Source organism: Miscanthus floridulus, chromosome 4 (genome assembly GCF_019320115.1).
Source record: "Miscanthus floridulus cultivar M001 chromosome 4, ASM1932011v1, whole genome shotgun sequence".
Classification (NCBI taxonomy): Eukaryota; Viridiplantae; Streptophyta; class Magnoliopsida; order Poales; family Poaceae; genus Miscanthus; species Miscanthus floridulus.
The window spans coordinates 2028062-2042978 of NC_089583.1; the positions used below are offsets into that span (position 1 = coordinate 2028062).

The following is a 14917-nucleotide window of genomic DNA, read 5'->3' on the forward strand; positions in this document are numbered from 1 at the left end:
TTTTCATTCTTTATGATAATTAGATACATATCGTGTAAATTTAATTGTAATAATTAAAATCGAACTCGATAAATCACGAGATTGGAAGAATTAACATTGAAGCATACATCTATATTATAGAAAAATTTTCATAACGTTTCGGAAGTATTTTTACATTCGTCGCTGCCGAACCGGTACATCTCCCAAAGAGACACTAAACATTCACAATGACGAATAGGATTTCTATTAAGAGTGAAATTCAATATTATGATTTGAACTTGGAATTTTTTAGATAGTAAATAGATGACATGAAATAGTTCATGTGAAAGTTTGGTGAATTTTAGGATTAAATTGACATTTTTTCATTTTTGTTTTGCATGAAATAATGGAGACTTTTACCGAGTGTGACCTCAAACACTCGGTAAAGATTAGCCACGGCCCACCTGTCTCTTTACCGAGTGCCGTAGATCTAGGCACTCGGTAAACATGTACCAGGCCCACATGTTATTGGGCTGCGGTGCTTCTGTTTACCGAGTGCCGTAGATCTGGGCACTCGGTAAACATGTACCTGGCCCACATGTAATTGGGCTGCGGTGCTTGAGTTTACCGAGTGCCGTATATCTAGGCACTCGGTAAACAGAGGCATTCACTTAGTCGTTTCTCCCTCAAATCGTGCAGACGACACACACACCGCACGCCCGCGCATCCCCGCCGCACCGCCGCCGTCCCCCGCGCCGGCGCCTCCCCGCCGTCCCCCGCACTTGCGCCCGCGCCTCCCCGCGCCCGCGCGCTCCACGCCGACGCCGGCGCCTCCCCGCCGTCGCCGGCGCCTCCCCACCGCCGCGGCCGCCTCCTCCCCTCCACGCCGTCGCAGAACCGGCGCGCGCGGTGGAAGACGAAGCAGCTGGAGAAGGGGAAAGGAAGGGCTGAAGCTCCAGCTCGACGCTGGCCGTCCTGGACGCGAGCGCGCTGGACACCTGGGCGATCCACGGCGTCGTCTGACTCCGACGAGCTCCCGGCCTCCCGCTCGACACCGAGCACGCGGACGCGCAGCCCCCGGCTCCAACTCCATCCAATCGTCCACCCTTTTCTGAGGTATTCTGAGGCTCTTCATCTTCATCATCCTCGCTAGAACACTAGAACAGAGGCGCGGCAGACACGTGTGTTGTGCTTTGTGGTTTACTTGGGTAGTAGATGCAAAGTATCAATGTAAGAAAATAGTAATATGAGATTTGTAGCTTTCGTAAGAGAAGTTTCTGTAGATTCTATCCAAAAAAAAATGCTACTGCATAGTTGTCTAAGATTGAATTTGAACAGGCTTTCTGAGAAGTATTTATTTTGCTGGTGCTCCAAATTAGAGAGAGAGATCATGCATAGTTGCCGCGGATCATGCATGTTTGCAAGAGGAGAGAGAAAGCAGCAAATTAGAGAGAGAGAGAGAGAGAGATGAAGTTAATAAGGAAATAAACAAAGTGAGTTCTGAGATTGAACTGGCCCTTGCAATAGTTTGAATCATTCGCTAAAAGTCTAAAAGACCAAATCAAACAATGAAACACAAAACAACTGAATAAAACATTGAAAGACGCAAAAAACTTCAGGGAAAATAATGACAAATTGCAACAACTGGAAAACTGAAGAAACATTGACAATGATGGTGTCACCTTTGCCTCATGTCCTTATCAGTTCATGGTGCCCTCTATCATCGATGATTGGCAGCGTGGCACGACGTTGATCGCGTGCAAACTGGTATCACTGGAAGACTGTAGAAACCATTTGAAGCATATATCTCAACTTGTAACCTTGGTGGCCTAGGTTTGACCTGTAATTAACAGAGGAGACAATTAACACATAAGAATAGACTAATAGTTGATCTACAAATTACATACATCATAGAGGTACCTCTAGTTATTTCTCATGGTATATAATAAATTGATTTCACATCAAACAACCTGCATGCCACATTGATCAAGCAACCTACGCTTCACTGTTTTAAGCTCTGACTACACGAAAACAAAGTTCAGTATTTATGATATGCAACCCCAATATGAAGGTTAAGGAAACAAATAAAGCCACCTGTCTAAATCTGAGAAGTATCCTGTGAACAAAAATACAAGCCACCTGTTCTTATTTTCTCTTCGATCAGCGTTGCCCGTTGCCCCATTGCAGGGTGCAGCAGCCATGGGTGGGGCCCCTAAAGCAGTCCTCTCTCTCTCTCTACCACTTTAGCATATCCTGCATTATTCATCTCTCTCTGCAGTGCCTGGGCTAGCCGGCCGCTGCCATCTTTTATCAGAGTGGGGAGAGTGGAGAATGTGGAGGCATGCATGGCACAGGACCGGCCTGCTGCAGCTGGTTAGTAGTAGTATGTTTGTGTGTGTCGATGATCCCCGGCCGGGCACGGCCAGCTTTGTCGGTGCACCACTCATGAAATTCAGCTGATCTGACAGACCATGACCTCCTTGCCTTTTGTTTAGGTTCCTATTCTCGTTGAGGACCTGTTAGTTACAACCAGGAAGTTCAACAGGAACAAAAGATTCCAGAGGAATGTGGTGGACTGGTGGTTATCGGCCCATGATGAATCAACCTCAACTATGAGATAATGACAGTGTGATTCTGAACTTGGAATATATGCTATGACCGAACTTTGACCCAGCATTTTTCTCTGGAGCCTCTCACTGCTGGATTCCCCATTGGGATATGCTAGAGAGATGCTGGCTTGCTTGCATTCGGGGTTGAAAATTCTGGTATGGTACCATTGTTGTGTAGTTGGGGTTTGGCAGGTTTGATCTAGGGGCAGCGTAAGTGCATAGAGTGTGAAATGATGTGGTCAATTCTGAAATAACTGCATGAAGTGGGGGAGTCTGTTGAGAGGACTTTTGAGGCGTTGAGCTTTAGGAAAGGGAGGAGACCACAAAACTAGTTTTATAAACCAGAAAAACAACTGAAATATGGTTTGGTTCACATGATCACTTCCTTCTTGCCAAATGCACATTGTTCAGCGTAGGGTATAATCATATATTAAAATCAAGAAAAAATAACTCACAGAAACTTCCATGAATTGCACAATAGGAGATATACTCTTATTTTTTCTTTCAGAAATATGTAAATTCTGTTTGAGCTTCAGATCATAAATGTTGTATTAATGAATTAGCTACAATCTAAAAATAGATTAGATGTACCCCACAAAACTAGTATTGAATTGTTGGGCTCCTCAAGAACAACCCAACTTTGCATTGAATTGTTGGGCTCCTCCTCACAGAGAGGAAGAACCCTCCAAAAATAGGCGTATGCTGCTTGGTGCAGCGGGCACACGCTATTCATTAGTGTCATGCCATGTGACCTATAGTGCTGCGATAGAACCTAGCGCCCCTTTGTGTGCTAGCCACATGGTTGTGCTGCTAGGCGCGCGCTGGTGCTCGGGTATATGGTTGAGACACGCTACAAAACCTGCTGATGCTCTACCTCAATCTTCGATAAATCTTGCTAGTGATGGTTGTGGCTACAAAAAAATTGGTTCCATGTATTCCTCCATCTACAAGTGACATAGCGGCCTTTCAACCTTAGGTAAAATCTCATCATCCAATCTAGCAAACATCTTCTATGTGAATCGACCAAGAACATGAATGTCTCTTTATCATCTCATATGGTTTTTCTCTAGCACTACTACTCTATTGCTCTAAACTGCAATATCGTCTATATGTTAGGATGGATGACCGTCAGTGGATGTACACGGGCTATCAGAAGAGGGGTCAATACACAAATGAATGGATTGAGAAGGCCAATGATTTCATGACGAAGGCATTTGCAAACGGACGGCGACATGCCTGGTGTCCCTGTAGGAAGTGTAAGAACAAGGCAATGAAAACATATGAGGAGATGAGTAAAGATCTTGTCAACAATGGATTTGTAGAGAACTATACCCGGTGGACCATGCATGGTGAACGCCATCGTGCGAGAGAAGAGGTCGTGAGACAACGGATCGAGGAGTTTGATTCTGAAGCCGGGGTGGCAGAAATGTTAAATGACCATGACATGGCTTTCGATGAAGGAAGTGCAGAGCAGGAGCCAGAGCAAACTGCAAAGGCGTTTTACGCCATGTTGGATGCGGCACAACAACCCCTTCACGGGCGCACCAATGTTTCTAAACTGGATGCCATTGCACGTCTAATGGCTGTGAAGTCCCAGTTTAGCTGGAGTAGAGAATCCTTCGATCAACTGTTGACAGTAGTTGGCACCCTACTTCCAGATGATCACGTTCTGCCAAAGAACACATATGAGTCAAATAAAATCCTTCGCGCACTCAAGATGTCGTACGAGCAGATACATGCTTGTCCGAACGGATGCATCTTATTCAGGGGAGAACATGCTGACGATAAGTACTGTCCGAAGTGTAAGGCATCTAGGTACATTGAGTTAGAATCTGGTGATGGTCGGAAGACGCAAACAAAAGTCGGCGCAAAGATCCTGAGGTACCTTCCTTTCATACCGAGGATCCAACGGCTTTTCATGAGCGAGGAATCCGCAAAACAGATGACGTGGCACAAAACTGGACGCCGATACACTGACAAGATGATACATCCGTCCGATGGTGAATCATGGAAAAGCTTCGATCGGAAGCATACCGACAAAGCTGATGAGGCTCGTAATGTACGCATTGCACTGGCAACTGATGGGTTCAATCCTTATGGAATGGGTTCTTCACCATACACATGTTGGCCCATATTCGTCATCCCTCTCAACCTCCCACCTGGCGTCGCCTTTCAACGGCAAAATATTTTCTTGTCACTTATAATTCCAGGACACCCGGGGGCTAATACGAGTGTGTACATGGAGCCTTTGATAGATGATTTGGTCCGTGCATGGGACGAAGGGGTAGTGACATACGACCGATTCACAAAGACAAACTTCAGAATGCATATTTGGTACCATTATTCCATGCATGACTTCCTGGCTTATGGGTTATTTTGTGGCTGGTGTGTTCACACGAAGATGCCATGCCCGATATGCAAGTCAGCTGTGGAGTTCTTTCGGTTGGAGAAGGGGGGCAAGTTTTCTTCGTTTGACAAACATCGACAATTCCTCCCTCTTGACCACCCATTCAGGAGAGACAAGAAGAACTTTCGAAAAGGTGTCACAGTGGAAGACTCTGCACCGGAAATGATGACAGGTGCCCAGGTTCTTGAGATGTTAGATGGTCTTGTGGTCGACAATGAAAAGGGGGGCTTCATGGGATATGGAAAAGAGCATGCTTGGACACACAAGTCGTGCTTGTGGAAGCTTCCTTACTTTAAGGACCTCCTTCTTCCACATAACATTGATGTAATGCACACTGAAAAGAATTTCGCCGAGGCGGTCCTTCACACAATCATGGACTGGGAAAAGTCAAAGGACAATGTCAAGGCTAGATTGGATCAAGCAACGCTGTGCGATAGACCAAAGCTAAACATGTTGCCTCCCTTACGCGGGAAGTCATGGAAGAAGCCTAAGGCCGACTTCGTCCTAACGAGGGCCCAAAAGAAAGAAGTTCTTCAATGGTTCCAATCGTTGATGTTCCCTGACAGGTATGCAGCGAATTGGAGGAGGGGTGTGAACTTAAGTACCATGTGAATCACAGGGCTGAAGAGTCATGATTACCACATATGGATTGAGCGCCTTCTTCCGGTGATGGTTCGTGGCTATTTCCCTGATCACATCTGGCGAGTGATGGCAGAGTTGAGCATGTTCTTCCGCAAGCTATGTGCTAAGGAGATATCTCGGACCGAGATTGAAGAAATGGAAAGAATGGCCCCGGTGTTGCTCTGCAAGTTGGAGAAGATCTTTCCCCCCGGCTTCTTCAATCCGATGCAACATTTGCTCTTGCACCTACCATATGAGGCAAAAATGGGGGGCCCTGTGCATGCCCGTTGGTGCTATCCAATTGAGCGATGCCTAAAGGTTCTTAGAACAAAATGCAAAAATAAATGCAAAATTGAAGCTTCCTGTGCAGAGGCATCCATTGTGGAGGAGGTGTCATACTTCACAACAAGATACTATGCCGACAACCTTCCTAACGTGCATAATCCACCCCCTCGTTACAATGCTGCCGACAATCAGTCGACCCTCAGCCTTTTCCGAGGGCAACTCGGAAGTGCAAGTGAACCTACCTTGAAGATGTTGAGCCTAGAAGAGTGGCGCTCTATCCAGCTGTATGTGTTGCGGAACCTTGAAGAGGTTGGCCCGTACATTGCGTAAGTTTTACACAAACTTGTTTCTTTTCTTGTCAGTATTTCGCATGCACCCATCCAACCCTCTTGTTAACGGCCGTTACAGCAAATTTGTTCTCCTCTACCATCGTCCATCATGGAGGGAACCCACCGAAGCGGAAGTTGAAACCCTTCTAAGACATGGCGCGGGAGAACGAAATCCCACTTTTATTTGTTGGTTCAAGGAGGAGGTAGTGTTCAATTTCATTTGTTGTTTGTACTTAACTCTCAACTTGACAAATATATAACGAATCATCCTACTTGAACTAGCAGGCCAAAACTGACGTGTCTATGAGTGCCGAGTTGAGGCAAGTTGCCAATGGATTTGAATTTAGGGTCAAGTCATTCTCTGTGTACGATGTCATATTCAAATGCCATTGGTTTGATCCCAAAGAAGTGATAAAGACCCCTGAGCTTGGGTTAGTCGAAGTTCTAAAGTCATCCGTCTTGTTAGGAGACGACGTGTACATTGTGGCCCAACAGGCCACGCAAGTTTATTATCTCTCATACCCGTGCCAAACCAAAGACCGTCTTAAGGCGTATGATGTTGTGTACAAGGTATCGCCGCATGGTAAAGTACCCATCCCAAACGATGATGATTATAACATCGATGCAAACACATATGACGGAGAGTTCTTTCAAGAAGAAGGATTAGAAGGGAGTTTTGAGATTGTCTTAGATGTAGATCTCGCAATGGAAGTAGACAATGATACGATCATTGTTGACGGGGATGATGGAGAGGAGGTTCACAACGCGAAGGACTTGTTATTACTTGAGCAACACCATTCAGGCAGTGTCGCTAGTGATGAGACTTTGAGAGACGATCATAATTACGTCGACAATAGCGATGATGAGATTTTTGGCCCACCTATCGATGATCTTGATGATTATTTCTAGTACATGTAAGATCTGTAGTACTTATGGCAATTTTATACATGTATGATACATTTACTTATTTTGCATCTCTTTTATACATGTATGATATATTTACTTATTTTGCATCTCTTTTATACATGTATGATACATTTACTTATTTTGCATCTCTTTTATACATGTATGATACATTTACTTTTGTATATGCGTACTGATAGTTTATTCCTTTTGTTGCAGGTGATTGATGGTGGGCGGTGGAATCAGGAAGCTTAGGTCGGTTATGACCTTACTGGCTGGTGGCGAGGGGTCCAGCCAGGGTGGAGGAGGAGGGCGTGCACAGACTGAGGGTGGAGGGCGTGCCCAGGGAGGAGGAGGACGACGACGATGAGGGCGTGCCTAGGGAGGTGGAGCCCAGGATGGAGGAGGAGCCCAGGGTGGAGGAGGAGGACGGCGACGACGAGGGCGTCGAGAGCTGACACCTCCTCCACAGGACGACGACCACGAGTTCGTAGCGGCCACGGAGGAGGATGAGGAGGAGGAGGAGACCAGGGAGGAGATAGCGGAGGCGGTGGAGGAGGCACGGAGGGAGGATGCTTCCAAGCGGGTTGAGCGCGAGGAGGATGCCGACTTGGTGGCAGAGGAAAATGGGGTGCCTACGGTTTGGATGCGAGGGTCGTCGCGCCTCCCAGACTTACCCATACAGAGACGGCCAGTGATTCGACCATCCGGAACTAAGTAAGTAATTTTTGCATGTTAACACTAATTCACAGGTTTTTAAGTTATAACAGAAACTAATATTCAATCTCAATAACTTTGTGCAGGGATTGGGAAATGGTGATCCCAAGGAGTCACTCTCGCCGAGTAAACGGGATCCTGGGTCTTCTGTGCAGGGCAAACTACCCCGGGATGGTGAGGATCGATGGTGTTGTGCAGCCCGCCATGAAGTGGTCCCACTGGCACGCCGCCAGCGATCAGACTGATCGAGCTGGCAGGTGTTATAACAGCAAGGCCGACCGGGTGATGAAAGAGCTATGGGTACGTGTTCATCACACTATGCTAATAATAACATCACATTAATTGTATATTACTGACTGTATTTGCTTGTAGGATTACTACACCTTGGCGGAGGGAGTACGTAGGGAGGACGCGGATGACGTGGTGAACAGAGTCTGTGTTCACCGAGTGCAGGACCTCTTCTACGAGACAAAGCTCCTGTGCAGAAGAATTTACCATGCCCGCAGAGGAAACAGAGTCACCAGAGCGCAGGCAGTGCACCTGCCCCTAACTAAGGAGCAATACTTGACGGTAAACATGAGATTACATCGTCTGTGATTAATTGCACTGAAATTGATTTATGATTTGTCATGTGCTCGTGTACGTGCAGGTGCCTCCTGCTTGGTGTGCGGGGATGGACAACTGCTGGGAGGCCATTGTGGACACGTGGTTGAGTGAGGAGTATGAGCAATATCACGCCGTACGCTCACGTTGCCGTGCGATGATGCAGGGTTCCTCGCACAAACAAGGGCCCACTACCCTCAAGGAATATGCAGCCAGATATGTACGCGGATTTCATTTCGTTGTTGCTACGCTAACTTCTGAATGCATAATATCTTATTGTTGTGCTTCTTCCTGCAGACGTGGTTCCACCCCGGCCAGGAGTGCGCCTCGTTCAAGGCATATGCCTTGGCACACAAGGGCAAGGCAAAGGACCCCGACCTCGTCTACAACCCGGAGGACCCGCCCGAGGCATACAGTAACCTGAGCGTGCATAGTCGCCTCAGCGAGTACACGGCGATGGCGAGAGAGATCCATGGGCCAGAATTTGATCCGAGCACCGCTGACCTCGAGGGTGACATCGTCATGAGGTTGGGACCAGGTAAGCCACACGGGAGGTACTATATGGGCAACAGCACCATAGACACGGCCAACACTCAGACACTCGCCCAGATTAGAGCCCGGAGCACGAGTTCGAGCCCGGCCATACGCCCACGCTCACAGCCCCAGGTGGTAGCACTCCAGGTTAGTTCTGTTGCATTCGTTGTCCATTCATTTTCTACCCGTTCTTTATTTGCATTCTAACTATGTGATAAATAATTGTAGGCCCAGATTGAAGCCCTGCAGGAGTCACAGCAGGCCTCACAGAGCCAGTTTCAGGCCCTCCAGCTATCGCACCAGGCCAAGTTGGCACAGGAGAGGGCGCGAGTGCAGGCCCAGCTTGAGGCCTTCCAGCAGTCGCAGAAGGCCTGGTACGAGTACATGGCCAGCTTTTCTCAGAGCATGGGCCAGCCTCCACCGCCTCCGCCGCCGCCGATGATACCGTTGGTGCCTCCACCTCCGCGCGACGGCACTCCTGTGAGTCACTCTTCATCTTGAAAGGCTTTTTCAGTTCAGATTGTGCTACAGTCAACACTATCATGTTAGAACCTAGAAGAGAGTAGGATACATACATGTATAAGTTAGATTATTAGTAATATTGTTCAGACCTTGAAAGGCATCATGTTAGGTTCTACATGAGTACATAGGTGTTTGCCCAATTCATGTTCAGTCTACTCGACCATGTGTGACGATATCTTGCACATAGAGGAGACCTAAATAGCAACTAACTTGATATGTGTTATCTATTATATGCCTATATATTGATGTCACTGTTAACTGGTCTTTCGAAGGAATATTTGAATTTGGCATACTACCTTATGATTAATTGACAAATATGTTTATTTTCTTTTGCTCCCTCATTCCAGGGACCTTCTACAGCTGGATCGAACAACGATCAAGACTTGGACTTGTCTCCGTTTCTCGGTAGGGCTCCGACCATGTGACAGGACCATGTTTCACTTGTTTGTATGTTGAACTTAGAAGTGGGTTGAACTTTGTGGACTTTGGACATGTTGATGGTGTTTGTGGACTTTGCATTGTGCTTGTGACATTTGTTGTAGCTATATGTTGGTTATAATGAGTGGATGTGACATTTGTGGACATATATGTGATATATATTGTCTATCTGTTGGTAACTGTGATATTCTGTTATAATTGTTGTTAATTGTGGCTGGATATGCACTGAAACAAACAAACAAAAATACTGTGGACAAGTTTTACCGAGTGTTACACTTGGTAATGGTCGTGTTTACCGAGTGCTACACTCGGTAAAACAGAGAACAGAACCAAATTGGTTCTGATTCTGTTAATTTTGCCGAGTGGTGCCATTTTTTACCGAGTGCCATGACCCCACTCGGATATATGTGCCATTTTTTACCGAGTGGAACACTCGGTTAACGAGTTACATGTTTACCGAGTGTTACTAGTACACTCGGTAAACTATATTAGGGAAAAATATTTGCGGAATTGTTTTAATCATGAAAATGGTTATCTGTTTACCGAGTGCTATGTCTAACACTCGGTAAACGACGCCGTTAACGGCGAGCTTGGGGACTGACGACCGTTACGTCGTAGTTGTTTACCGAGTGCCGGCGTAGCACTCGGTAAGATTTATTCTCCGAGTGCCCCGTTAGTTGACACTCGGTAAACTAACTTTACCGAGTCGTTGTTTACCGAGTCATGTTTACCGAGTGTGGCACTCGGTAAACAATTTACCGAGTGTTTCTCCATATTTGCCGAGTGTTTATCACACTCGGTAATTAATCAGTGTCCCGTAGTGGGGGCAGGTGAACTGGCTAAAGAAGTTCATACCCGGTTTTAAGGTGGTTGACGACATCAATAGACCACTGAAGTTATACTGCGACAATAATCCAGCAGTACAGTATGCTCACAACAATAGGTCAAGTGGTGCTGCCAAACACATTGACATAAAGTATTATGTTGTGAAGGATAGAGCCCGGGATCAAATGATAAGTCTTAAGCATATAAGTACCGAAAAGATGCTCGCGGATCCGCTTACAAAAGGCTTACCACCCAACGTGTTCAGAGAACATGTAGCCGGCATGGGTTTAAGAGAAAGCCTATGATTCCTGGACTATAAAGGGCCCAAAAGTTAAAGTAACTATTTCAGATCAGAGACGTGCATTGTAGCTGTTAAATCTATCGGCGATTGACCGTGACGATGAAACATGCTCTATGCATCATCTGTGAAGAAATGAGTAAGGATAAAAGGATTGAAGTTTAAAGTTTAAAGATAAAAGTAATAGTGTGAGAACAAGGGGGAGAATGTTGGATTGATCTCCCAGCCAATAAGCCCAACGGCCTATTGAGCCTTGATCACACGCTCTGATCGGGGGCGCCCAACCCTACATGGTTGGTGGGCCCTTGTCGCACTGCGCTATATAAAGTGGTGGGGGCCGGCGGCTCAACGTACGAGGTTCACCATGAGCCAATCCGCCCCACCAACAAACCCTAAGTCCGATCTAGCAAGGGTGCGCAGCCAGCGACGGGAAGACGCCACCATCGGCCTCACTGCACCCCACCGCGTCGCCGGACTTCACCGACTCTTCCCCAACCATCGCTGCCCGTGCGCAGACTGCACCAGCGAACCCGATGGAGGCCTCTGGATCTACTCCTTCCGCGGTGTCAGGTCATAAGACCTAAACTACTCCTCTCTGTTTTTCTCTGGTAGTACTAGAACTAGTTCTAGGTCTTTGATCTATCATGCACCCGGCTAGATCCCTACCTAGACGATCCGAATAGCATGACAATGGTACCAGAGCTTGTTTTCTAGGGTTTTGATCTAGAACGGGTGAACCATTTAGAAAAGGGAAAAGATGATTAGATCTAGTGCGGATCTAAGAAGAAGAGGGTTTCGGCCGACGTTTGGATGAACCCTAACCCTAACTGGGTTAAACAAATCAGGAAAGAAAAGGGTTCGGTTGAACCCTAACCCTAACTGGGTTAAAGAAAGAAGAAGAAGGGCTCGGTTTCACGTTTAAACCAAACCCTAAAACCCAAAATCAATTTGGGAAAAAGTAAACAAAGAAACCCCATCCCCAAAACATAACCCTAATCTCCAAATCGGATGAAATCTGAGAAAAAGAACCAAAGAAACCGAAAGGGGAAGAGGGGAAAGGGGTGGCTTACCTCGTCGTCGTGCATGCCGGCACGCGGGGAAAAGAAAGGGCTGGCCGGGGGTGAACTGCTCACCGGAACAGGCCACAGGGGCGCCGTGGCCAGGCCGCTCGACGGCGGCGCGCTCACCCGCTGGGGAGCGCGCACGCCGGCGAGGGGGCCGGCGATGGCACCAGGGCTCGTTGCTCGCTCTCGCCATCGAAGCTCGTTGCTCGGTGCTGCAGTACTGAGGGTGAAGAGAGAGGAGTGAGGCAAAGAGAGAGAGAGGGCCGGGAAGAATGACTTAGGGTTTCGGCTCGGAGACGCGTGGCGTCGGGTTTTATTCAAGCGAAACGTGCGCGCGACCGTCCAATGATGGATCAATGGCCGAGATCAAATGGGCCAACTCGCGGCCCAGGCGGGCGCGTGGACGCGCGAGCTTTGCCGGCCCAGGCCCAGGTTGCAGCCTGGGTGCGGCCTGCGCGCGCGTGCAGTGATGGGCCGAGCCGGTTTTGCCGGGTTTTGGGCCGAAACAGTAAAGAATGAGCCCAATTTTCATTTTTTCCTTTTTCCAGAAAATTGAAAATAGAAATTGGCTCAAAAGAAAATAGAAAAAGTATTTTTCCCTGTGGGTAAAATTCATCAAATTGAATTATTTTCCGCTGCGTATGTAAAGATGTAATTTTCATTATTAAATTCGAACCAACGGGAGAATTTAATTTTGAAAAAAATAGATATAGTTTAATTGATTATAATATTGTTATTATTCTGACCAACGTTGATTAATGGCTATATTATGATGTTTTGTCTTGCATCAATTCTATTTTCTGCCCAACGGTGATATAGAATTAATGTAGAGGACAATTGTATGTTTTAATTTTGACCAACCTTGAATTAAGACATGCAATTGTTATTGTTATTATTTGTGTTCTCACACTATTTGAATTGTGTTTTCAGGCGGATACAACTTGATGAGTTGTATCAAAGAGATCCCCACTCTAAAAGGGGATAACTACATTGAATGAAAGAAAAAGATCGACTTGGCCTTCATATTGGTTGAGGTGGACTGGGTAGTCACCACACCGTGTCCTAAAGAACCTGTGGCACCCGTGAGGGAGACAGATGAGACTGATGCTGCATGGCAGAACAGAGAGCGGGATTTTACTCCCGTAAAGATGTCTTTTGACCTTGAACATAGAAAGTGGGTCACAGCCAATAAGAAATGTTTAGCTGTGATAAAGAATACGATTGAACCTGCAATAGTAGGCTCAATTCCAGACTGTGACACGGTCACAGAGTACCTAGAAAAAATAAAGAATCAGTTCACTGGCTCTTCAAAGACATATGCAACCCAACTGATCAAGCAGCTGGTCACAGAAAGGTACTCTGGTGGCGGCAGTGGCATTAGAGAGCACATACTGAGAATGAGCAATTTGGCATCTAAGCTTAACCCAATGGATTTGGCACTCAAGGATAAATTTCTTATTCATTTGATTTTTGCTTCTTTGCCAAAAGAATTTGACACCTTTGTTGTTAATTACAATATACAGCCCGAGAAATGGGATTTAGAAAAGCTCATAGCCATGTGTGTGTAGGAGGAGGAAAGAATAAAAGTTTCACAGGGTGGTACTGTCAACTACCTAAAAGATAAGAAAAAGAACTATAATAACAGCTCTTCCTCCAAGTCATCTGGAAAAGGTCCCATGCAACAGTCTCAGAACAAGCAATTCCCAGTGGATAAAGACCAGTGTCTATTGTAAGAAGACGGGACATTACAAGAAGAATTGTCCCGATTTCCTAAAGATGATTATGAAAAATAAAGGTGAGAACATTATTACGTTCGTAAATGAATTCTTGTATGTCAAGTTTTCAAAATCTACTTGGTGGATTGATTCAGGTGCAACTATTTATGTTGCTAATTCTTTACAGGGATTCCGTTCGATGAGAACTTTGCAAAGAAACAAAAGTTTCATTAAAGTCGCAAATGGAGTACAAGCAGATGTTGAGGCCGTTGGCGATCTTCCGCTAGAGCTTGCTGATGGCTTCATACTTTTTCTTAGAGATGTTCTTTATGTACCTTCTTTGCAAAGAAACTTGATTAGTGTATCAAAGTTGGACCATAATGGTTATGATTGCCATTTTGGAAATGGCAAATGTCAGATATTGTCTAATAATAGATGTATTGGTCTTGCCTTCCGACAAGACGAGCTTTATTTATTATCACTTCGTGAAAATGTGAATTTCGTATGTGATGTGAATGAGAATGTATCCTCATCGAACAATGCAAACAGAAAACGAAAGAGAGCTCACGATGCGTTGTCGAAATTATGGCACTGTCGTTTAGGCCATATTTCGAGGGGGAAAATAGAAAGACTAGTTAAGAATGATATTCTTCCTCCATTAGAGTTCTCAGATTTAGAACAATGTAGAGATTGCATAAAAGGAAAGTATGTAAAGAAAATTAAAAAGGATGCCAAACGAAGCACAAGAATTTTAGAGATAATTCACATAGACATATGTGGTTCTTTTCCTGTGAAAAGTGTGGATGGTTATGATTCATTCATAACATTCACAGACGATTACTCTCGTTTTGGCTACATTTATCCAATTAAAGAAAGAACAGAAGCGTTGGATAAATTCAAAATATTTAAAGCAGAAGTTGAAAATCAGCATGATTTAAAGATTAAGATAGTCAGGTCTGACCGTGGGGGGAGTACTACGGTCGGCATATCCCACATGGACAAGTTCCTGGACCTTTTGCAAGGTTCTTACAGGAGAATGGTATAGTCGCCTAGTATTCAACACCGGGCGAACCTCAGCAGAATGTAGTA

General features: G+C 45.8%; 1 protein-coding gene across 1 annotated transcript; it reads left to right on the forward strand.

Annotated features, from left to right (window-relative positions):
• Positions 1-7966: 7966 nt before the first annotated feature.
• Positions 7967-8856, forward strand: LOC136550704 (uncharacterized). The gene is made up of 4 exons (XM_066542307.1): positions 7967-8129; positions 8202-8399; positions 8479-8542; positions 8849-8856. Exons 1-4 carry the CDS (start codon positions 8001-8003, stop codon positions 8854-8856), a joined length of 399 nt encoding a protein of 132 aa, XP_066398404.1. The 5' UTR covers positions 7967-8000.
• Positions 8857-14917: the final 6061 nt, after the last annotated feature.

Coding starts and splice junctions, on each gene's coding strand:
- LOC136550704 (XM_066542307.1), top strand. CDS start 8,001: ATGGTGAGGATCGATGGTGTTGTGCAGCCCGCCATGAAGTGGTCCCAC. Junction 8,130..8,201: donor GGGTGATGAAAGAGCTATGG/GTACGTGTTCAT, acceptor ATTTGCTTGTAG/GATTACTACACCTTGGCGGA. Junction 8,400..8,478: donor CTAAGGAGCAATACTTGACG/GTAAACATGAGA, acceptor GTGTACGTGCAG/GTGCCTCCTGCTTGGTGTGC.